At 43.6% G+C, this 25,004-nt stretch overlaps 1 protein-coding gene across 12 annotated transcripts in view; it reads right to left on the reverse strand.

Moving 5' to 3' along the window:
• Apbb2 (amyloid beta precursor protein binding family B member 2) overlaps positions 1-25,004 on the reverse strand; it is a 324,110-nt gene that overhangs the window by 144,051 nt on the left and 155,055 nt on the right. For all 12 annotated transcript variants that reach the window (XM_029545074.1, XM_029545073.1, XM_029545068.1 and 9 more), the window contains 2 exons: positions 15,707-15,775; positions 4,461-5,276 (listed from right to left, as the gene is read on the reverse strand). In XM_029545074.1, coding sequence (XP_029400934.1) covers positions 4,461-5,276; positions 15,707-15,725 — 835 coding nt within the window. In that variant the 5' untranslated portion in view covers positions 15,726-15,775. The remainder of the gene's footprint in view (positions 1-4,460; positions 5,277-15,706; positions 15,776-25,004) is intronic.

Raw genomic sequence — 25,004 nt, forward strand, 5'->3', positions numbered from 1 at the left:
GAGACAGGGTTTCTCTGTGTAGCCCTGGCTGTCCTGGAACTCACTCTGTAGACCAGGCTGGCCTCGAACTCAGAAATTCGCCTGCCTCTGCCTCCCAAGTGCTGGGATTAAAGGCGTGCGCCACCACGCCCAGCTCCAAGACCACTTTCTATATGCTTCGTTTTTCCTCCTTAACAGCAGGTCTATGCAAAAGCTGTGACCACCCCATGCTTCAGCCCTACATGAGGTAGATCTGGAAAATGACCGAGGGAAGCTGACTCTAGAGCCCATGCTCTCTACCAGCTAATGGAGTACTGCAACCACAGCCACATCCCCTGGGCTCTGCTAGTTCTGTGTATCCTGGCTTCGTGCACCTTAACAGTGGGTTTCAAGAGCAGTTATGTATGTTCCGTCTGGGACTGCAGCTACAGCTTAGCTGTAGAGACAGTTGTTTAGCTTGTGCAAGGCTTGGTTGTGGTGGGTTGTGGGGGTACACCGGATGGTAACAGATATCCATATTCTATGCCTCCCAAATCTGTGAGGCTCATATACATCTTAAGTTACAGCTTCGTGTCCTGGAAGAGTCTAAATGAGGCACCTAACAGAACGCCAGCAATTTACAGAGAGACTACACAGAGTCTGAGCAGCGTGTATTTATCTGACTCATCCTATCTACCTGGAGCCACGGAGGGAAACAGACCTACGACAGAATTCTAACCAGATCCAAAGCCAGCACTTTAAAAGACCCAGACAATGCAGTCCTTTGTTCCAGAAGCAGGGTCAAGGCACACTAACTTTCCCAAAGCCCCAGAAAAGCCCAGTAACGACAGAGATGCTTTTCTTTCTGTAAGCAGCTTCTTATTTTCTCAAAGGACAAATGATGCAGGAAGAGAAGGCAGCAACATATTGTACACACGACTGATCAAGCAAAAATGTCACTGCAAAGCTTCAGAAAGGACAATTCAGAAAGAAAGAAGAATACACAGTGGTCAGACCCAGGGTTGGGCAATGCATCTTATTTTATAAACAGCACTCTAGCTCAGAGAGGATGTCCTAAGGGACATATGAGGCTCTTCTATTTTTCCTAGGCTCCCCAAAGCACAGGTCAAGATGCAAAGACAACTATATAGTGACTTAGTCATAAAACACACACCACTGTGATACCTGTGTACTTAACACAAACCAAACCAATGTGTCAGTGCACACTTTTCACACACAAGTAGGGTACTTCGTGCTGACGTCTTCCCTATAATTTTTTGTTTTCTTTCAACAGGAAGTATTCACATTTATCATTATGATCTTGAGTAAACAGACCATATAAAACATATACTAATCTTGTCTTTATAAGAGAAACATGCAGTTCTTCACGATAACTTGTGATTGTTTTAAGCACTAATGGTATCACTTCGTTGAAGATACTGATGCTGAAGACTCGCTTCATTTCACTGTTTCAGGTTCACTTCTAGAAACTCTCACGGAAACCAGAGAGTGTCCACTTCAGACAGAGTCTACAAACTGACTCTAAGGCAGTTCTAAGAGGGTTCCCCAAATTATTAGTAGCACTAGATTGATTGTTGGGAACTGAACTCAGGACCTCTGGAAATGTTCTTAATTGCTGAGTCATCTCTCCAGCCCAATTCATAGTTCTTTTTCTTTTTGTTTTAAAAGGTTTATTTATTTCATATGAGTAAACTGTAATTGACCTCAGAAACACCAGAAGAGGGCATCGGATTCCATTACAGATGGTTGTGAGCCACCATGTGGTTGCTGGGAATTGAACTCAGGACCTCTGGAAGAGCAGTCAGTGCCCTTAACCACTGAGCCATCTCTCCAGCCCCCAATTTGTAGTTCTTAAAAAGATTATTTATTTACTGTGGGTGTTTTGCCTGCATCTACTTCTGTACACACATGCATGCAGTGACCACAGAGACCAGCCAGAAAAGGCAATGGGGTCACTTGCAAGCCATATTACAGACAGCTGTGAATGTCTATGTAGGTGCTAGGGACGGAACCAGGGTTCTCTGGAAGAACAGTCAAGGCTCTAATTGCTCAGTCAGCTCTCCAGCCTCGGCTTATAGTATTGTATGTCTGTTTGTTTGACATAATCCTGAATAACATCTACCATATTCTTCTGACTCCCTCTGATGTAAAATGTCTACTGTAACTCTTCATACAGTGATGAAGTCAGAACACCGAATGTTAGAGTCCTCCCTGTTTCTCACTGCACTGAAGGGTCTGGAAAACCAACTGTGAGAGGGAAAACCAAACACACCTTCTCGTCAGATCAGAAACTGCCAATCCACCCACACTACAGGCCAAGTACTGAGCTGAACCTGAAATGCAAGAGGGTGTGGGGCGAATATGTAGGCTTGAGAGCACAGACGCCCCATCACGTCCTCTTGGCAAAGAGATCAAAGACACATTTCAGTTGTCATATATAGGTGAGGTGAGGTTTAAATATGGCCCTCATCACAGGTCCTGACACTCAATAGTCAATACACAAAAGGGCAGAACTATGCTAAGAGTCCATTGATGAGGAAACCTTGAAAATACCTCACTGAACTTGTCCATGGTAGCTCAGCACATAAGAGACTGATGCTGGGCCTGGGGAGACGCTTGGTGGGGAAAGCATCTGCTGTGTGACCCAAAGATCAGAACAACAAACCCTGGAAATAATAACCCAGTTTTAATAATTAGTAGTTTATTTATTTCTGTGGGGATTTTAAAATCCCCATCATAGTGCCCACCCCACCTCAAGTATTATTTATATACGTTATCTCTTGGTGTCTGCAGGGAAATTGGTTCCAGGACCCCCATGGACACCAAGATTAGAGGCTTCATGCAACAATGTGATATACATATACATAAATTATTATTCTACTATTTTAGGAACCAATGACCAGAAGAGTCCAAGCATGTGTGGTAAAACTGTCATTTTACGCCAAATATTTTCAACCCACAGTTTGTTGAATCCATAGCTGTGGAACCAATAGCCATTCAAGGTCATCGGTATTGTGTAGATTATGTCATTGCATACATTATTTATATTTCTAAGAGGTAAGGTTTCTAATAATAATACCCCCAAAATTTGACAAAAATTTAAAAAATGGTTATAAATGTAGCCACATGCCTAAAATGTTTTCCAGAGGGAATACTCTCCCCAAGAGGTGATCATCACTAAGGGAAAGGGGCTAGAGTAGGGGGTCAGGCTTCAACTTTTGACTTACCATTTTCTAGTTCATATAAATTGAACTGTAACAGACATAGCATGCCTGCAAGAACAGCAAAAAGGCTGTGATAACCACAGAAAGGTCTTGAGTCTGGCTGGATGTTCGAGGACCAGTTTGAACAGATTCAACCATTAGTGGGTGACAATGTCCATCAGGTACAGGACAGGAATTCTCTAAATGGGAAAAAAGTCACAAAGCACTGTGGCCACAACGACATTACTAAACATGATTATGGCTCCGACTATCTGCAGGGCCAGACAATGAAAATATGGACTCATTTGCTCAGCCTTCCTACTGCCAGAGCTGGTCCCAGCAGGCTGATGAAATTTAACGCAGCAAGAACCAGGGTTTACGGATACTTCAAACCACTCCTTTTTTCCTCCCTCTTTTGAGAAAGTCAATTAACTCTCTCCTCTTTTTAAAATTCACTTCTTGTGACTTCTCTGCCTAACCTGTAGGAAAATGTCATTTCGCTCCCTGGTGGGCCATCTGGTCTACCTGACGCTGTGTGCTGCCAGTGCAGATGCTGGGCCACATGTGTGGATGTTATTTACACTGAATTCATTCGGCACAAAGGGCCCTCGAGCCTACAACGTTCTGATTGATCAAGTGGGAACTCTGAGAACAAGAGGTGGAAGAGGGGCCGAGTTTCAGGACTCTTTCCAATTCTGTCACCTAGTCCTGACAGCTACAGACACAGACAGAAAGAAGTACTGACAGCAGGATCACCAAAACGACTTAAATGACTGAGCTTTTAGATATATTTGAGAGCATCACTTTTCACTGCTAAATATTGCTTGAACGGGCTAATAAAATATTCCCCAGTAAAGGTCAAAAAGAAAATGTCTTTAAAGGCCTGACTTTTTAATGTTCTGAACTTTTAAAGTTTTCATAGGCTTGAACACGAGAAAGTTCTAAGAATTTCAAAAATGCTTCTAGTCAGAACACCCAAAACCAATTCTCCCAAGCACTAGCAGCCAAATGTCTACATCAGAGAGAACAATTTGCCATACTTGTAACCAATGGCTACTTCTTTTGTGAAAATGTGTACCAGAACAACTTACAGATGACCCAAAATGAAGCAAACCCGCCACGGTGTGCTTACGAAGTCTAGTGACCGTTTCCATACACTGCCTGACTTCATGTGTTCCTCTAGCTGGAGACAACTATTTTCAGCCAGGAGAGATTTACTCCACTTTAAAAACACCAATGGAAAAGTACCAGATGGGGTTGTCCTGCTCCCAGGGTTACCTGTTTCATCTGGGGAGCTGGGGGAGGCACTGTCTTGGGACAGTGTCGTCCAGCTAGATTCTTCATCACTTGGTGCCAGGTTCTGGATCCGATGGAGGGCACAGTCGGTTTTGGCTCCAGTTTTAGGGTGGTCTTTCTTGGTCTCTGGGCTGGAAGATACTGTGGCTACTTGGCCATCCTCTGGGCTGGACTGGGGTTTGTTTGGTTTCTGTGGCAGCAAGTCACCATTCCCAATGACTACCGGGGCCTGGCCTGGACCAGGCTGGGCTTTCTCCTCTCCAACCCCTTGGCAGGGGCCCAGGTTCTGCCCTAGCTCTCTAGCCGAGGTTTCCAGGTCTGCATAGTAATTGAGGAAGCTCTTAGTTCTCCTGGGTTGGGAGGGCAAAATCTCACAGCCTGAGGACTCCTGTGGGTGGGGATCTTTAACCTCCAGCTTCTCGGAGGTTAGGTTGATGACGGCTGCAGGACTGAGGTTCTTGTTGGGGTCCTGCTGCCCCTGTTCTGCAGCCTTGCGGAGCTGGTTCTCCCCATTTTTAACCAGCTTGATGTTGGCAGAGCCGTTTCCTAGCAGAGGCTGTACAGCTGGATCTGAGAGGCCCATGGCCGCCTGAATATTAGTCAGTGCATATTTTTTCCTGCATTTGGGGGGTGTGCTGTTCTTGGCATCTGAGTGTTTGATCTCTGCATTTAATAGTTCATTGTGGGAGGAACGGAGATTGAGGGTATTCGGTGGTGTAGCTGGGCTGTTCCGGTTTGCAATGTCTGTGGTTCCGCTGCTGGCCATAAACACTGCCAAGGTGCCAACACTTGAGTCAGCTGTAGGGAACAGAAAGGAAATGGGATGTAAGACACAGACCATGACCAAACACCTTAGCGTACAGTGTAAGTGACCATTGCTAACAGAAGATTGTAAGAACAAACGCTTCTGTCAATGAGACCTCCTTATAGAAATGACCCACATTTCATCTCATAATGAATTCATATGTTAAACAGAAGCAAAAAAATGGTTTTATTATGGAAAAATAAAAGCTAATTTACCCAGAAGTGAAGAAGTTGTAAGGTCTACATTTTACTTAGCATAAAGAACTTGATTTTCCACATTTGTGTTTGAGTATTTTCATCTGGTCAGGAGTCTTTAATCACCACAACTTTGAACAATATCTTCTCTCCAAACTGCAACCTCACATCTTTAATTTAAACCTGCCATTCCTTTTGGCAGCATTCTTATCAACAACTAAATTGCTCTGACATTCCTTTTGAGTTTCAGGATTCTTAATTAGCCAAAAAGGTCATTGCTTAATGATGGCTTCCCCAGTTATGTTTGAGATTGTATTTTGAATACCTGGGAAACCAGACTTCCATGAGAATGTGCTAACGTCTTTGTGAACATCTTTGATTTGGGTGTAGTGCTACTACTTGAAGAATTAAAAAAAAAAAAATAGCTTTGACTAAACGGCTTCATTTCTCAAGAACACAAACAAGCACACATATGCATTCACACATGCACATGCACACACAAACAAAACTATTACTAGAGATGCAGCCCCGGGCTGTAGGCATCATGTTAGAGCCCCGAAGGAGTTTGAATGTATTCTACTGAATTAAAAGAAAACACAGGCTTGGCTGTTGGCAGTCATCATGTGCCCTTGCAAAATAAAAAATGCCGAGGAAATGAACTGACAGCTGCATTTATCTCAAACGCTCTTTGTACCATCAGAGATTTATTTTCTATGTCTCCTGCTAGGAAGAAAGAAAGGATTCTCAGGCTGCTGTCTCTGAGCGATGGCTTCCTTCTTATCTGATTCTTGACCATCCAGACCCATGTGATCTCTGCAGCAGTAGGTAGCAGAGGGACCAAGCACAGCTTCTTTCATTCTTTAAATTGTATTCTGTTCGCTTCCCCCACCCCCTCACCCCAGTCCTGGGCAAACAAGGATCCTCACAGAGGAATGGGCTAGAATATCCCTGTGGTGGGGAGCTGAGAGGCAATGTTTGAATCATCAAAATGCACAGGGTTGGCCATTTTAGAAAGAGCTGTCACAGCTTCTAGTACCCATTCATTGCAGGCATTCCTTAGTAACAGATGCTCAGGTGGCCCATAAGACAGTTAAGGGCTGTTATGCCCAGTGGTCAGACTTTGGATCCCCACCTTTAAGACTATTATTTACAAAGATCACTGCTCACTTAGGCAGCATTCCAATTGTGAGCTCTGGTGTCTTCTTTTAAAGCAATCAAAATTACAGTGCTTTTTCTGTTTAAACAATATTCTGTCAATTAATTTTTACACTTTAAAAATGACAGACTATGGACCCCCCCCTAAAGTTTTCCTCAAGATTTATCTATGGCATAGAGAGTTACTGTTATATTCTTGGGTATTTATGGGAACATTACAAGAAAGTGGAAGGTAGGTAGGTAGTTTCTCAAAAGGCATGGCAGAAGTTTCTATGAGGCTGTTTTACAATGTTAGGTACTGCGCCCTGATAATGTTATTAGGAAAACACTCTGGTCTACTTTCACTCATAACCAAAAATGTTTATAGACGGAAGACAGGCAGCTTAAGGATTCCTTGCTGAAATGTCAACATTCAGAGGTTAGAAGGCGTGTCTGAGAATATGCCTCCTCTCCCAGTTCCTCAACTGACTGCCTACCCCAACCTGCTCCCAGGCAAAGCAGAAGGGTTGGCTTTGGAACCAAGCACACTGCTAAGCCCCAGAGGTGGGGGACTGCTGCTGAGAGTTAGTGCACCAACTAGGACAGATTATGAAATAGCTTAAGGTCACCAAAGTTCTAGAAAGCGTGAGGCTGTGGGAAAGATGTTCCCAAAGTAAGAGGTGATGAAGTTAAGGTCACAGACCCCAATGTTAGTGGTGCGAATGCTAATGATCTACCCAGGTTTCTTGCACGCTGAGTCTAGGACAAATTACTTCTCTGAAAAAAAATGGGTTCAAATATTCCTGGTTGATAGAGAATTCTGATGACCATCGGCAGGGGGTCCAGCATAGTGCCTAACAATACACCTGCACCTCCCTCATTTCTGTGTTTTCAAGTTCTAGGTAGTAGAAATAATTCTTACTGCAGACGCATGGAGAGTGAGTAGGTAAGAAAGGGACTAAGAAGCTGGGTCTACAAGGGCTTCATTATAGGCAAGCATCCAGAAAATTCCAAAGGTTGCTACAACAGGGCAGCCAAGACAACGAAGAGAGGACAGAAGGGTTGAGAAAGGTCACTTAAAGTCTGGCTGCCTTCCAGTTCTCATCCTGTCCCTCTTGACCAGGCCATATGGATGGGGAGGCAGGTGCTCATCAGCCGCAGGATTTAGTTGCAAGACTGAGTTGAATCCAGTGACCTAAACAATGTGCTAACTTCCACCTTATCTGCCCCGGAGCAAGGACACGAGTGGGTAGAAAGTGACCTGTAAGACCTGTCATGAAGAATCATGTGGGAAAAGACACCAGCATGGGGACAGGTGGGGGTCAAAAGAAGCAATGGGGCTCTTGGTCGTATTTCACTGTTTAGAGGATGTAAGAGCAGAAGTCAGGTGGGCTGGCAAGATAGAACAGCCTTTGCTAAGAAGTTCAGTCCAGGTGATAAGAGAAGAGATGGGCACCGTGGGCCTTCCTTAGCACGGTGCATACATGAGGGGGAGGGGAGAAGGAGATGCACAGATAGGGAAATGGCCTCTGGGATCTGGGGTGGGGCAAAGTCACAAGAGGGTGAAGAGCTGGAGGAAGAAAAGGTCACAGGATTGGAAGTATAAGGAACAAAGGGACAAAGAAGTGTTCTCTATCTCCCAAAAGAATCCCAGGGATTTGGACGCCTTTAGGCCAGGGCTGGGACTGTGAGGCACAGTGTTCTGTGAATAGCTCTTAGGCAGAGCCAAGGCTCAGGAGCACTGGAGTCACAAGGCCAAAGGTCTGAAAGGATGGACTGTCCACACCTGACATGCTAAGGCCTGAAGCGAGCAATGTTCTGACTGAACACGTTCCTGGCCTCCTTCCCCGTCAGCTCATGGTAGACACTACCTCTTTGTAAAGATCTCTCCCGCTCCAGGCAGACTCCAGGGTTCCTGGCCACTACCCCTTGTGTCTTTAGGAAAACATCTCTAGTACACTTTAGTAAGTTTGGAAGAAAATGGAGATTCTCTGTCTGTAGAAATGAAATGCTGACATGCCCTCTCTTGCACTATAATCTCGGCTTCTTTTGATCTCTCTACTCACCCTGTTTCAAATGTTCACCTTTATCCTGCTCTATGTCCTACTAGGCTGTGGTGTCAGCAACCAGCATGGCAGTATATAACAACAGATGTCTATAGGTTAGGTAGTAAATAACACTAAGAATGAAATACTAAGTGTTTCATTAACATCTCAAGAAATAAAATTTCAGCCAACTGTGATAGAACATGCCTACAGTCCAACACTTCAAGGGATAAGGCAGGAGGATTGTCATAAGTTTGCAAGCTGCATGACCTATATGGTGAGACTCACATATAGGTTACTTACAGCCTGCCTTACAGCCTGGGCTCCTTACAGCCTGTCTTAACACCTACCATCTTAAATAAAAGTCCAGGCAGCCTGTTATTACTGTTCAGTTAACAGAAGATTCATTTTTTTTCTGGAAACCGGGATCAGTGGTCATGACCTCAGCTTTACCCCCACACAGAAGCCGAGCAGAAGTTAAATGAAGCCCTTCAATCTAATATCTAGGTCAATCTGTCTTGTTTCTTCAGTCTTAGCTCAAGGAAATTCTTCCTGAAATCTGTCATGACTCCAGAGACTAAGAGAGCTGCAGGTGGATGTTTTGTGATAAAGCTGGCTGCTGTATTTCTCTCTCAAACATGACTGGTCCTCACAAGCCAGCCTACTGTACCTTGCACCTCCATGTCCAGTGCAGGAGCCCCAGGGGACCTGGCCGACACTCTGCTACACATACATGAATGTTCTGGTTGGTTCTGTGATGTCCACCATCCAACTCTGGGTCTTCCTCTAATCCTTGCCTTTAACACAACTAGCACCTGCACCTTTAGTAAGAAGGAAGGAAAGAGTTTTAAGTAGACTAGGAAAGCGCATCATACCACTTGAGTAAGCTTGGAGAAAATGGATATTCTCTGTCTATAAAAATCAAAGGATGGCATGTCCTCTCTTGAACTATAATCTCGGCTTCTTTTGACTTCTCTTATCAATGTTTAGGACTCTTCGGCCTGTTGTTCTCAACACTGGAGCCATGCTCACACTACGATCAATAGCTTGTGACTTTAATCAACTCCATGCTAGTACCTATTTCTTATATTTTCAGAAAGGGTCTTTCAGAGCCCAGAATGGTTGTGCACTTGTTCTGCAGTCAAGGATAACTTTGAACTGTGAGCCACCCACCTCTACCCAAGTGATGGGACAAGGAATTTACCATCATGCCCTGCTCTTCCTACCTTCTCCCCTATTTTTTTTTTTTCATACTATCAGAATTTCCTTTTTTATAAATTCTGGCATACTTGTGAATTTATTTTCTCATTCATTAAAGATTTATCAAGCATCTACTAGTCAGCAGATTCTTGAAGTTTGGGACAAGCAACAGTAGACAGGGTACACACAGCTGGTGTGAAGGGATGAACACACAATGCCAGTGGCCACAAGGACGGGCCTTCCACCCTGAGAGGGATTTCCGTTGGGATCCGTGACTAGCTAGCACACCCACCATGACTCTCTAATCACACTGTCCAGTCAGTTAAGAATGCAATTGACAGAAATAATATTATTGTCAACTTGACCAAGTCTAAAATCAGCTAAGAGATCTCTGTTCAGATCTCTAAGAGACTTTTTCAGGCTTGTAGGCAGGGAGACCTGCATAAATATGGTGGCCGTATTCAGTCACCATCCCAGGGCCTGGGGCCCTGGACTGAACAGAGAGAACAGGAGAACAGGAATGGGCATCAACATTCAGGTCTCTCTCCATTTCCCAGCTGCAGAGGGGCTTTATCTGCGGCTATGGCCCCTGCAGGGATGGATCTCACCCTCACACTGAGAGCCAGAGGAAATCCTTCATTCCCCCCCCCACCCCCCCCACCCCCGTTTCAGGTATTTTATCACAACCCACGAAAAGTAACTAGGACAGAGTACCTACTACCAAGGCCCAACATTCATTCAAGGGGATCAATTTCTATTTCAGAAATACAAGCAGTTCAGATTTAAGGGAGTGACAAAAACAAGTGTCAAATTCTCCTGGGTCCCCGAGGAATACCTGTTACCTTCGACACACACCTGTTAACACCCTCTTGCTCTTTCTTGGGGAGGAGAGGCTCCTTGGCACCCCACTCCCTCTCATGCACTTAACCTTTTCCCCTACTACTCTGCTCTCCTTCAGCCATGCAGTAACAGTGAACAAAACTGACTGAGGAATATTCATTTACCTTGTGGATCTTAGGATCATGGGTCCAGCACAAATGTTGTAAGCTTGTATCTTTTATTTGGGTATGGAGGGGCGGGGAGGTACACAACCAGTCAGAGCAACCGATCTTCATGAGTCTGGTGGCTAATTAAGGATTCGCATAAGGACCCACACAAAGTTAATCAGAAGACTCAACTGCAATGGCTAGAAGAAAGGAAGCAGTCAGGTGTGACGGAGTACACCTATCATCCCAGCACTTCCGGAGGCTAAGGCAGGAGGATCACCACCAGTTAGAAGGCAGCCTGGGCTCAACAGCAGAAGCTTTGTCTCACACAACATGGAAGAGGAAGGAAAGGCCCCTTCCCTCACAGTACACACACACACACACACACACACACACACACACACACACACACACACACACACCAGGAAGGGAGGCAACCTCTGCCTGCCTATCACTTCCTGACTAAATGTGTCCGATTTAACACATAAGAAGGCAGACCCAGAAGACGGACAGAAGACAATGCCCAGATCCCTGCCATTGACTGAGCCCAAATCTGATAACCCTGCTGTTTCTCAGGCCAGCACGCTGATGTATCTAGTTATCTTGCTTAAGTCTTGAACTTTTTGGCGACCACAATAGCTTCACAGAAAACAAACGTATCTTTTGTATAAAGCCCATCAAGACTAAGTAAACCAGAGCCTTTTTAATCCCATAAAGACAGCCCCCTCCACCCGATGACAAGGCCCAGCAGGTATAACCATGCAGGTCTCCCTCTAACCCAGGGATCTAACTGGTGAACACCTGGGTTGGATCCCACATGGAGAAGTGGCTGCCCATGATTCTTTTCTTTGTGGAGACCTCTAGTCCCCAGCTAAGATAACAAGATCCCCTTTCTTCAGTGGTTGACTGCTCTTTCTCTCCCCTATGATATGGGGTGGGGGTAAACACATACACAGAGGAGCACCATGTACCCCACACTGGAAGAAATCATGCACGTTTAATTCTTTTTTTTTTTTTTTTCCTGCCACAAGATTTTATTCCCACTGAGAAATTAAGAGCAAAAGAGAATGTTGCCTTTTGAACTACACCTCAAAGTATGAAGGAAATGAAATAAACTTCCCACCCCTCTCTTCCTTTTAGGGAGGGAGAGGCAAAATAAAGCGGTTTCCTGGTATTATCTACAAAACCAAACCCTCAATATGCCAGGAGTGGTAAGAGGTCCTCTGTGGACAGAGGCCAAAGTTCGGAGAAGGCAAGCTGAGCCACAGGGTCAGGGAGAGGGCAGGGCTAGTTAGTTCCATGGCTCCTCTAGAGATGGGAAAGCGGTGTCCCAGATTGATTCCCTGGGTCCTGAAAGCTGTTTCAGCTCCTAAGCCTTTCCCACCTGAGGGTTTCCAGTGCCCTTTGCACCCAAACTGCCCGAGGGTTAGCTCTGTTCAGCAATTCAAGAGAACTTAAGAGACTAGAGAGGCAGGGAAGAGAGGAAGAGGGGAAGAGAGGAAGAAACCAAGACCTTAATTAGCACAGGTTAGTCATCAACAAGTAATAATTTTAAACAGTATGTTTGACACAGTGAACATACTTCAATTGTGAAAATGAATATGACGTGGTTTTTAAAGCTCGATATAATTTGGATAGTGAGAGAGGAAATTATTGAACAGACTCACGGTGTCTTATCAAAACATGGTATTTGAGATGAATATACAAGTTTAGAGAAGGGACAGCTGGATTAGATTGAGGGAAGGCAGGAAGCCACCAGTGGCTAAGAAGAAAAACATCACACCCTGCAGTTGTGCCGAGAGGCTTCTTGTGAAATACAATTAGGAACAAGCGCATCTCAGTGAGAATTAGAAAACAATGCAGAAGTGATCCCCATCCCAAGGGTACTTTTCTTTGTTTTAAGGCTAACAACCACGCTTTGGGAAAAGCCTCTGTGTCTTTTTAGAGATGAATTTATTTTTGATGAAACTCTAGACTGAAGAATACAGTCAACGCGTAAGCGTGGGAACGGTGATGGGTGATGTGGACGAGAAAGCAGGCGTGCTGAAAAGGAACATTGCACGCTATCTTGGGTAACCAGTCCGCTGGCTCTCAAGCCAATTCGAAACGGAAATAACATTAAGAAAAAGCAAACAGGGAAATCTGTGAAACAGGAAAGTCACTTTACTTTGTTGTGCCCTGAGACCTGCTCAGAGGACACTTTGGGGAGCTCAGCCTGCAAGGACAAACAGGAATTTTCTAAACGGATGACCATATAAAATCTATAAGGTTTGCTTTGAAAAACTTGCCTTTGATCATAGCTCCCTGGAGCTGATAGGTGGGACTGAAGGCAGACTTCATTCTGGATGGATGCCAGACACATCACCCCTCACCAGTTGCCATGGTGAATTTCTGGGGTTGGAGTATGGAGTTTAGAACAAGAGACACCATGAAAATAAGACTCTTGATTTTCTTGTAAATTTTGGTACCTGCTACATCAACACCCAACAGTATTAGCTTTCTTTTAAAATTAAGGTTGATAACTGTTTCTGTACCTTATTGTGGTGCTCTGAATAAGAATTGCTTCCACAGGATCCTATCTTTGAACACTTAGTCATCAGGGAGTGGTACTACATGAGAAGGTTTAAGAGGTGTGGCCTTGTTGGAGGAACTGTGTCACTGAGGGGGTAGAACTTTAGAGTTTCAAAGCCCAAGCTAGGTCCAGGAGCGCTCTCTCTCTCTCTCTCTCTCTCTCTCTCTCTCTCTCTCTCTCTCTCTCTCTCTCTCTCTCTCTTCCTGCTGCCTGTGGATTTGGATATAGAACTCTCAGCTACTTCTCCAGCATCAAGCCTGCCTGGGCACCACCATGATCCCCACCATGATAATGGGTAATGAACTAAGCCCGTGAAACTGTAAGCCAGTCCCAATTAAATGCTTTTTTAAAAGTAAGAGTTGCTGTGGTAATGGTGTCTCTTCATAGGAATAAAACAGTGACTAAGACTTATATAGCCCTCAACATATAAAGCAAGTTAAAATACTTCAGAAAGATAAATGTATCTAAATAAAGAAATACAGAAACAGGAGAAAATTTCTAGAGGTGACTGACTGCTCTCCCTCCATTTAGATAGAAGCACATTATTCTGTATATTTGCTGGCCTCGTACTTTTATTGTTCTGATCCTAAATCTATTTAATTTCATTGACACAAAAGATTCCTAAAAGGAAATATTATCCATACGTAAAACTGATCATTTATTAAGCAAGCTAGTGGGTTTCTTAAATGTATTTTCAGGCACATGGGGAGGGAACCTGTGTAGCTCTAAGACAGCTACAACCCTGAGAAGTCCGGCCCCATCACGGGTGACAATCTATAGTCTGTATCAAAGAGCCCTTACCTCAGCTAATCTTCTACCCTCCTGACTACTCAAGTACCCTCCAAGACCATACAGATGCAAGGCAGGGTGTGAGATGGCAGAACCCCAGGAGGGCACATGGTGACCCTCCATCCTCTGCATCCCCAGACAGTGTCAACAATCCCATCAGGACTACCTAAAATCTCTATTTTATTTATTTGTTTATGTATTTGGCTTTTCAAGATAGGGTTTCTCTCTATATCCCTGGATGCCCTGGAACTCAACTCTGTAGACCAGGCTATCCTCAAACTCACAGAGATCCGCCTGCCTCTGCCTTCTGAGGGCTGGGATTAAAGGTGTGCGCTACCACTGCCCGGCTTTAAAAAGATTTAAGTATTTGTTTTGAGTTTCTAGAATTAATCTGTGTATTTACATATATATTTATTTAAAACCTACTCCCTCTTCACACCAAGGCAGCATCCTTAGGGGCCTCTAAGAATAGGCTCTAACCTTCCGGCTCTCCTGCATGTGCTTAGTTTTATCACATTTCCCCCACAGGCTTTTACCCCATGACCTTTTCTGACTTTTGCAGGCAACAGGCATATATGTGGTGTACATACATACATACATCATACATGTAAGCAAACATATACACATAAAATGAAAATAAATGAATAAAAAAAAATAAATTTCTTGCCCTTTAAATACTAATACGAAGCTCAGTGTTCACTTTTTTTTTTGTGTGTGTGTGTGTGTTTTTTTGTTGTTGTTTTTTAACCTCTTTGTGGAAACATAAGGCAGAGTTTGACGTAACAGAAGAAGAGGTTTGAGACTATTTAACGATAAAGTTAACTTTAGAATTAGTTAGACACTGACCCACGGTTAAGTCTAACAAGTTTAGAAACGTAGACTGGTACCCGTCCAGGGAAACAGGATCTGCGTGCCATTTGCCACTTAGTCCCAGAATTTAATGCAAAGGACACTGCAACTGCTTATTCCTTATATCACTGTGAGGTCAAGAGTTAAACCCCATCCCACACTGTGTGCGGAGTAGCGTTTGCTGTGACACAAAGAGGGACATGCATTAAAACCAAGGCAGCCTTCGTTAGGCCCGGAAGTAATCAGATTTAGAGTCACGGAGAATCCTGGTTTAGAGAACTCCAGTCTCGATAAACCCTATGACTGGAGACGCTGGTTACAAAGACTCAACAGCGATACCGTCTCCTCTGCCCACAGGGCAACAACCAACATACAAGCCAGGTGGTGAAAGTTGAGCTTTAACTTCCTGCCATAATCAACTATAATATTTTTACATGACATCGATGGTAAATAACAACATACATGTGGTTAATTCAAATGACCTTTAATTTTTTAAAATACTTTTTCTACTATAGTATAAAGAACAATGAGAATTTTAACATGTTATTTTAGTAAAACATGAGTTCAACTAAAACAACCATCAATCGTACACATTATCAAGCTTTGACATGCAGCTGTTTCTGTGTGTTGAAGTATAAAATAATCATATCTGACCTGGAAGTACTTCTGACATGAATCGTTGGACGTCAGCAATGGTGCAGGAAACGGGTTATAATTTGCAATCTAAAATAGAAAAAAAAAATCATTTGAGATGTTAGAACCACAAATTACAAAGCATAAAGGGGAATAGGTTCAGGACTAAAATGCCTTCCAATTACAGTTGAAAGTTAAAAAAAAAAAAAAAAAGGTAGATTATGTATAAACGTTTGCTGACTTATAACTGTTCATATCCCCTTTCATTTGAATTTCAATTGCTATATAACTGCATTTCCACATTAAGGTTTCTGCCCACCCCAGGCATGTGTGCCTGTCTCAAGCTTCCAGTATATTTTCTTGCCAAACAGACACACAGAGCAGAAGACCCTAAGGAGAAGAAAAAAAAATCTAGTGAACTTTGCCTTGTAAAATTTAAAACTTGTTCGAAAACAAAAGGGGAGGGGCAAAAATCATGGTAAAAATTATTTTAAAGATCTGACAAAAAATTATCACTAGGAGAGTATTCTATATAGAAAGGGCTCCTTGAAATTAAGAAAATTATGAACAAATCTGTAGAAAAGTGAGCCAAAGATGGGGATAAGAGCGAGACAAACACAAGCGTTCAGTAGACAGAAAGAGATCAGGCTGAAGTAATTAAGTGGTGATGTCAGTCACAGTGGCTCTGCTGTGTGAGACTTCGAGGACTGAGAAGAGCGAGACGATAAAGCGAGGAAAGACACGGGAAATCAGAAATGACAATCTTCCTGACGGGATCAAAGGTCGACAAACTTTTTGGAGGGCTACTTACAAACATCTGAGGAACTGTTAGGTGGCTGGACCCCACTGCTGGACCAGTCCACTCCTACGATTCCATGGGTGATCTCATATGGCGTCTACTTCACTAGTCATGAAAACTCAGTTTGATGAAGCTGTGATTGGGTGGGGTAGCTGGCTTACACTGAGATACGTCCCAACAGGGCAAAGTGCTGCCAACAGGGAAAACTTAGTGGATCTGGGTGAGCAGATAGGAAAAACGCACTAAGGTATATCACTGAGGAATGAATATTATGTACCACAACATGGCCCAATCTAACTTATTTATTTATTTATATTTTTCATATTGCCTGGTGCCAGGATGGGGGCAGAAGCTGACGTTAAGTGCCCTCCACTGCTGGTTTCCGTTTCCCCTTGTGAGACAGGTTCTCATCTCTCAGTGAACATAGGGCTCAACAACTCGCTAGACTGGCCAGTGAGCTCCAGGGACTGGCCTGCACCTCTGCTGCCTCTCCCTGTCTCTTTCCCCCTCCCCAACAGCCCACTGCCAATGCTAGGGTTACAGACATGCATAATCATGTCTGGCATTTACATAGGTGTTAGGAACCTCAATTCAGATCCTCCAGCTTGCGCATACTTTCATAGACGGTTTCCTAACTAGGGGCTGAGGAGATCGCTTGGTAAGTGAAGTACTGGCCATAAAAGCATGAGAAACTGCTTTGCTCCCCTAAACCCACAAACAAACAAACAAACAAAGGCATTATGGGGTATGCTTTAATACCTGTGAGGGGAGGTAAAGACAAAAGAACCCTGGCCAGGCACCCTAGCCAAACTAGCAAGCCCCAGTTCCAAATGGGAGACTCTGCCTCAGCAGTTTTTAAGGAAAGATTGTTAAGGCTGACCACTGGCCTAAATACACACACATACACACAAACACACACACACACACACACACACACACACACACACACAAATACTTCATCTATTATGTAAAGTACAATTTGAAGAGAAACTTGTGTGGGGCAGGACAAGGGGTCAGGGGTCAGGAGAGGAAGAAGTAGCCCCAGGGATGCTGGTCAAGGTGAAGATGCACTTCTTGACCGACATGGAAATCCATCAAGTTGTGTCCCCGGGAGCTGTGTCCTCAGGCGCGCACATTTCTGTGTGCAACAGTGCCATGAAATGTTACATGCTGGAGGGCTTCTAAAGTGCCATGCAAACTGGAATAAACTCTTACTTCCTCAGACTCTTGAATTCTAATCTCCCCTTTTCCAAACTGGCGCTTCAGCGGGCATGCCTTCCAACTTTACGATTTAGATAATGACCTGACACCTGGCCCACTGGCCCACCGTGCATTTCTAATTATGTCTCCACATGCTGTGGAGCAGGCTCATTACTCCTTCATAATTGAAGGGGTGGGTTTGTTTGGCTGTCCTGAAGCACCAGGAGATGCCTCTTCTGCACCCAACCGTCTCTGCTCTGAGTTTCTATCGGCTCCTTAAAGCACTTCACAATTCCATTTCTGTCTGCAGCATGCCTTACACGACATGCACAAAGAAGAGGCAAGAGATAATTCAGGAAAATGAACACAGAGGGAGCAATACAGGAAGCAGAGGAGAGACTCGGGTGCCTAAGTGTTTCCTGCACACTTTTATTGTAGAGGATCCCTAAAATAAAATATTTTCCGTTCCCTTGACCTGAACAGATCTCCATCTTTCATGTAGGTAAAGATCAGATATTCTTCTAGTCAGGGCTATTAGCTACACAGTATCTATTACATATTCTGAGCTTACCCTGCACTGTGACCATACATGATTATTATTATTTAGTCAATGCTTGTTCTGTGCCATTTCTTATATTACTATGTATTACACATTCCCTACTTGTCTTAGTAACCATATATCACTCATTACACACTGCACACTTGCCTGAGCTGTGCATTATACATACATCAGGGGTTCCTCTAGTGAATAAAAGTCCTTTTTTCTCACAGAGCATGCAGCTAATAGGGAACGGGGTATTAACACGAAAGTGCTTAAGCCAGGAGGTATGTGTGTTCTGGAGGCAAAGAAGCCAGCTCTGGGACATAATGAGGGAAAGAAGAGGTACCAAATGTAACATCCAGGAGAGTGAAGACACATTGTGAGGCAGAAACAGAATTTAGCTGAGGAAACATTTATCCAACCCCTCTATGAACAAGACATCCCTGGCCTTGAAATTAAAGCATAAATTATGAACTATTTTTCCTTGGTGCTGCACAGGTTTAAAAGAGAACAGGCACATCCATATGTTTACATATTTGAATACTTGGTCTCCAGCTGGTGGAACTGTTAGAGATGGCTTAGGAGGTGTGTCCTCATCAGCGAAGGTATGCTAATGGTGACAGACTTTTGAGGTTTCAAAAGCCCACCCCTTTCCAGTTAGTTCTCTAGCTTTCTCTCTCTGCTTCATGCTTGTGGATCAGATGTAAGCTCTCAGCATCAGCACCACATCTGCCTGCTTGCTGCCCCACTCCCCGCCGTGATGGTCATAAACTCACCCTTTGGAACTGTATGCCTCAATAAACTATTTCTTCTACAAGCTGCCTTGGTCACAGCATTTCTTCATGCCAATAGAAAGTGACTAAGACAGTGAATGAACACCATGGTTTCTGAAGGGCCTCAATAACGTAGACCAACTGTGGTGACAGCAACTTGGGAAGTTACAAGAGCAGCACAAAGACACACTACTTATGTGTGTCGTTTAAGAACAATCTTCAGCTGTAGTGTGCAACACGGCAGCTGCTGGCAGCAACACGGCTATTCAAAGCTTACAATGTGACCAGTGCAACTTAAGAACTGAATTTTTAATTTTATTAAGCGGTAATAAATTTAGACATAATTTCATAGTTGATCGCTGACCCTCAGTGGGAAATGTTTAATTAAGTTTGTGACTTTATGTATAGATGAGTCTAATTTTTCAAATACATTTTATGAAGTCTGAACACACACTGGGGTACTGCCCATCAGGGTTTTGCAGCTGAGTCCAGAGCTGTTGAGTGTAGAACACGCTGAGTTAAAGGAAATTGTTTAACTTCACACCTTTATTTTAATGTGGTACTGGGGATTTCAAACAACTGAGATGGGCTGTGTGACATTTCTTTTGAAGAAAACAGGTAATCAAAATATTACAATTAAAGACCGGCAGAAATGTCACCTCAGCAGTAATGTGATGGATTCTGCCAGCACTCACTGCAGGTGCTCAGCTTTCCATAAATCATACTGAGGTTAAACACACACACATACACACACTCACACACACACTTAGTCACTTAGGTATTAGTGCCAAACCACCCCAAGTTTTGCATTAAGAATATAGTTGTGGGGGTTGGGGAGATGGCTCTGTCAACAAAAGAACCTAGTTTCTTATCTCCAGCACCCGAGTGAAGAGCAACCAAGTATAGTGGTATGGACAGAGAGACAGGAGGATCCCTGGGTTTGGCCAGCTAAGCCTAATGAGAAAGCCCCGGGCCTACCTATGAAAGCACGGGGACAGTCCTAATGAACCACACTGAAGTTGCTCTCTGACCTTCCCATGCGTGAACACACACACACACACACACACACAAACACACGCACACGGCTGTGACTCTCATATAAAGCATAAAGGCACTGAAGACAAACAATTTAGCAACCGCATTTTCCCCTCAAATAATTTTCAAGTGCATCATTAATGAAGCTCCACGGTGCTGACATGATGGTGCTGATGCTATTAACTAAGGCTAAGTTAAAGCCAGTAGGACCATAAAGAGAGTCGCCTACAGAGATCACAAAGCACCATCACAGACGTACACTGGTGAGTGACTTAATGAATGAGTGAGTGACCCAACTACATTAATGTTTATGCACATTACATACTATATAAGTAGTTTATACTTTTAAACGACTCGAAAGAAAAATGAAACACTGAATTAAAAAAAAAAAAAAAAAAGACAGAATTCTTCTTTACCTGTTCCCCCTCCCCCAAATACAAACAGGTCTGATCTTTCTTCCCCTCTGAACTCACTCTGTTGTCTCTCCTGTCCATTCACTTCAAACATTGCTAGGGTTTAGATACAAACTGTGTTCCCCAAGTGTCCATCCAAGCCTTGATCGTCAGGTTGGAACTGCTGGTAGGTAGTGGATCCTTTGGGAAATGGAATCTAGTGGAAGTTTTTTAGATTGCTGAAAGTATTTCTCTGTTCTGGTTAGCTTTTTGTTTGTTTGTATCCATTTGACACAAGTTAAGAGTCATTTGGAATGATGGAATCTCCGCTGAGAAACTGACCACAGCACTGATTATCATTAATCAATGATTGATGTGGGAGCCCAGCTCACTGTGGGTGGTGCCAACCCTAGGCAAATGGTCCTGGAGTATAAGAAAGCAGGCTGAGCAAGCCATGAGAGCAAGCTAATAGGTAGCATTCTTCCATGGCCTCTGCTTCAGGTCTTGCCTTGAGTTACTATCCCTCGGTGATGGATAAGAAGAAATAAACTCTTTTAAGAAGAAATAAACTCTTCACTTCTCAAGTTGCGTTTGGTCATAGTGTTTAACCACCGAAACAGAAACCCTAAGACATTAACCTATAACCTTTTGGTACTTCTAGCTAGAGGGTAACTATAAAAGCCTGAGCCTGGCCCCTGACCAGTTGTCTCTCTGCTTCTGGTTTAAAATGCAACCACTTGGTTATTCCCACAACCACTCTCCCCACTGCTAGCCATTGTAACATGACTTTGTTAGTTTTCTGCCACTGTAACAAAATACTTGAGACTTTTAACCTATAAACAAGAGAGGCCTGTTTTGGCTCACGGTTTCTTCTGTTTCAATTCAGAGCTGTTTTCCCTCATGCTTTGGGACCTATAGCAAGGCAGGACAAAAGGCCTGATGTGCAGTGGAGTAAAACTGCTCACCTTACGGCAAGGATGGTGACAGAAGAGACTGGAGAACTACAAGCCCCTCTGAGAGCACAAAAGTGAATGAAATAAAATCTCCCACTAAGCCCTCATTTCCAAAACACCCCAAAGGCTTGGTACCAAGGAACCAGGGGCCATTCGAGATTAAAACTGCAGCTGTGACACAGTTCTCAAAAGAACGGAGAACTCAAAAGTATGAGCTAAACTTGTTTTCTGTGTGTTAGCCGACTCTGGAACTGCAGTACCACAGCTTCGGGACACACTACTTCTCTCCAGCCTCTATCAAACCCTTCATCTCTTCTCAGAGCCACACTCACGCCCTTACCCCCAAACCTCAGGAACTACATTCTTTAGACCATGGACAATCTCGAATCATTGACTATCCCCGAGTACCTGCTTTCCTAGAGCATGCCCCCATGTCCCCAGTACAATCCTATCAGATCTCACATCTCTCCCTGCCCAAGACCTTATAAAACTTTATAACGATTCCTTTACTTTCTTGAAGGAAATTTTAACTTACCAACACACAAAAACTAATTTTTAAAAAAGGAAAAAATAAAGTTGGAATTCATCTCAAAGGACAAATTGTCAGGCACAGGAGCACCAAGTATCCCGAGGAAAAGCTACCAGAGGCTCAGCTATGTGCAGAATCCCTGTTCTTACCACTCCTGTCCATCAGACTGAGGACTGCATACTTCTCTGTCAACTCGGACAGGATGCTATGCCCTAGAGTCATTAACACTGGCTTCAAAATGCTAGTCAATGCTGAGGAAAGCCCCTGAAATAGTCAGGACAATTACATTTTATTTAGAAGCTTTGACTTCTGGAATCCCCAGTGTATATTATGATGGTAAGCAATAACTTACGTTCAGGATTTCTAGGCATGGGTATCTATAAAGACACATGTGGTTTAATGTGCTCCGGAGTACACTGCAGTCCTGGATACTGTGACACACAGATCTTTCCAGTCCACCACAAAATAGCAACAAGAATTGAGCAATGAGTCCCGTTTTTTTATCCCCTAAGGAGATCAAGGCACACCTCAGATTCTACACTTTGAAAATCAGGACCTCACCCCTGGGCTTTGACTTATAACTTGGGTCCTTTATGGTGGTGTCTGGTGTTTGTCAGGGGTCCACATGTCTCCAATTTGACAGTTTCTCTGAGGATCAAACAGGCAATCATATGTTGCTCGCTCGCTTGCTTCCTTGCTCTCATGGCTTGTACATTCTAAGCACTCATAAACGACAACTGCTACTAATGTTGCCAACATCTTAATCCTACATGATCTGTTTTCTCATCTGGGCTGCAAACTTTCTGAAGAAAATCCAAGTGTTCAGGAAAGCTCTGTACACCCAACAAAAGCACGCTATAAACCTTGGTGGGTCCACATCTTCCTTCCTTCCTTCCCTGCCCTATCCTAATTTTTTTGTGACAATGTTCACAAACAATAAAGTGAGTTCAATTTTTAATGAAAATTTTCTTCTGACGTTATTGAAATAATTACCATCTTATGCTGTCGAGCAAGAAGAGATGGTCTGTCAAAACAAACAAACAAACAAAAAAATAACACCTATATCAATGTACAACTGAACTTGAAAACCTGCATGCTTATGTTAGGTGAGAAATGCTTTTAGACACTGGATGCCAGAATTAAACCTTGCTACGGATGATACTGTGCTACCCATCTACAAACACACACTGAGTCAATCTTCTGGATTTTCAATATTTTCTCCTAAGAGCTTCATCTCCATTTCAAGGTCTATAAAATGGAGAGCAGCTGACCAGGTGCCAGCAGCCACTGACAGCACCCTTACATCTGCCAGTCCCTCTGCCAAGGACGATCCTATGTCTCCCTTCTAACAGCCTTGCATGAGAGGTCCTGTGACGATGTCACTACTACAGACCGAGAAGCAGACACAGAGTTAGATAGCCTGGCAGATGTCCCAGCAAAGGAGGTCCCTGGCCATTATGGTGACTTGGACCTGTTCACCCCTGACATGGGCTCCTGGCCACAGTGCCACACTCCTCAGGACTTTGTGCACGAACTTGGCTCCACCTGAAGTAATTAATGCTGCCAGATAACTCTTGACACATTGTCAGGTTCTTTTGGAGTTGATATCTAACATCATCAAATACAGGCAAGTGGAAACAGCTGCCGGAAAGCAAAACCTGAAGTCCTTTTCCCTTACAGCTCGGGGAAAACAAAACAATACAATTGAGAGGAAGTACGTGAAATTGTATCTGACTCGGGAGGTGGCTTCTAAAGTCAGAAAATGAGCAAAACTCAACTTTAACCTACATGTTCAGGACAATACACAATGTTAATTAGGCGACTAGTGTGTGTTAACTTTTTTGATGTGCTCATAATGAAAACAATTCAATAAGCACATATACAAGTAGAATTCTATTTCAACTTATTTTATTTTTATTTCTACAAGGAAAAGAGTGAAAGTGCACACACTGAATTCACCTACAATGCTGTGCTCTATAGAAAGAGAGTTGAATTTTTCATTCTGAGGGACATTAATTATAATTACTAATACACTTTTGCCATCTACATACCTAAGCATACTATATTTGCTGTAATGCACTATTTTGGGGAGAGCCTAAATTGATCACTTACTAAGGTAAAAAACAGAGTAAAAACTGCAGCTCTCCTAAGGCTCCCTATAGGGACCAATCCAACATCCTGATTTTCTTGCCTTACACACAAACAACCCCTTAATATAGAGTCTAGTCTGTATTTTCCTCATTCAGCCTTCTCTAAGAAAGATTCCAAAAACAACCCTAAGAATAGCGTCAAACAGAGAATGTTACACACAGCCCGGGAGAAGGATGCTGTCTGAGCTGTCTCTCTGGGGAAAACAAAAAAACAGAAAAGAAATACTCAATAGGGACCATTACACACAGGCTTCTTTTCCACTTAAGGGTTACTTCTGTAACGGCATCAGAAAATCTTAAGAGAAAGTGAAAAAAATTATGCTTCCTTCATTCCTGTACCTGATCCTCACTTTTCGTATCTCAAAACCACTATAACTGTGGTTTACAAAGAACAGCAATGCTTAATGTTTCGAGCAAGTACCACTTCCAAATTTGCAGCCGGGTTCATGGCCAACTGACTGCACCGGGCACACCCATCACCAGGTGCTTGTACCCTCACCCTCTCTCCACACTGGGCAGCCTCTCTCCACTGGCTCTGCTTTCAGCTCTGCACCTCAGTTTGGTTAACTGGATGTTACCAAACAGGAGGACAAAGGTCCTCATTACAGAGCGCAGGCCCATTTCCAGTCCCCAGGGTCTCTGCTACTGTCATGAGAACATGTACAGGCTGACCTGCCAGGAACATGTTAGAGATTCTGGTAAGATGGCTGAGATCTCTTGGTCAAGGTCATATGATGTTAGCCTAGGCAGACCAAAGACAGGACATGTCGGGGGCACACTGCAAAGATGACTACCTCTGCACCCAAGGCTGATTTCCACACAGTGAGCAGGGTGGACTCCTCGAAGACTCACTGAGCATCTGAAGATGCTGGTGACATCTTGACAGTGTGAGCAACGAAATGTCAAAAGGCTTCCATCTACATTGTGAAGGAGAGAGACAGTGGTAC

The sequence above is a fragment of the Mus pahari genome, chromosome 13, assembly GCF_900095145.1.
Source record: "Mus pahari chromosome 13, PAHARI_EIJ_v1.1, whole genome shotgun sequence".
Taxonomy (NCBI): domain Eukaryota; kingdom Metazoa; phylum Chordata; class Mammalia; order Rodentia; family Muridae; genus Mus; species Mus pahari.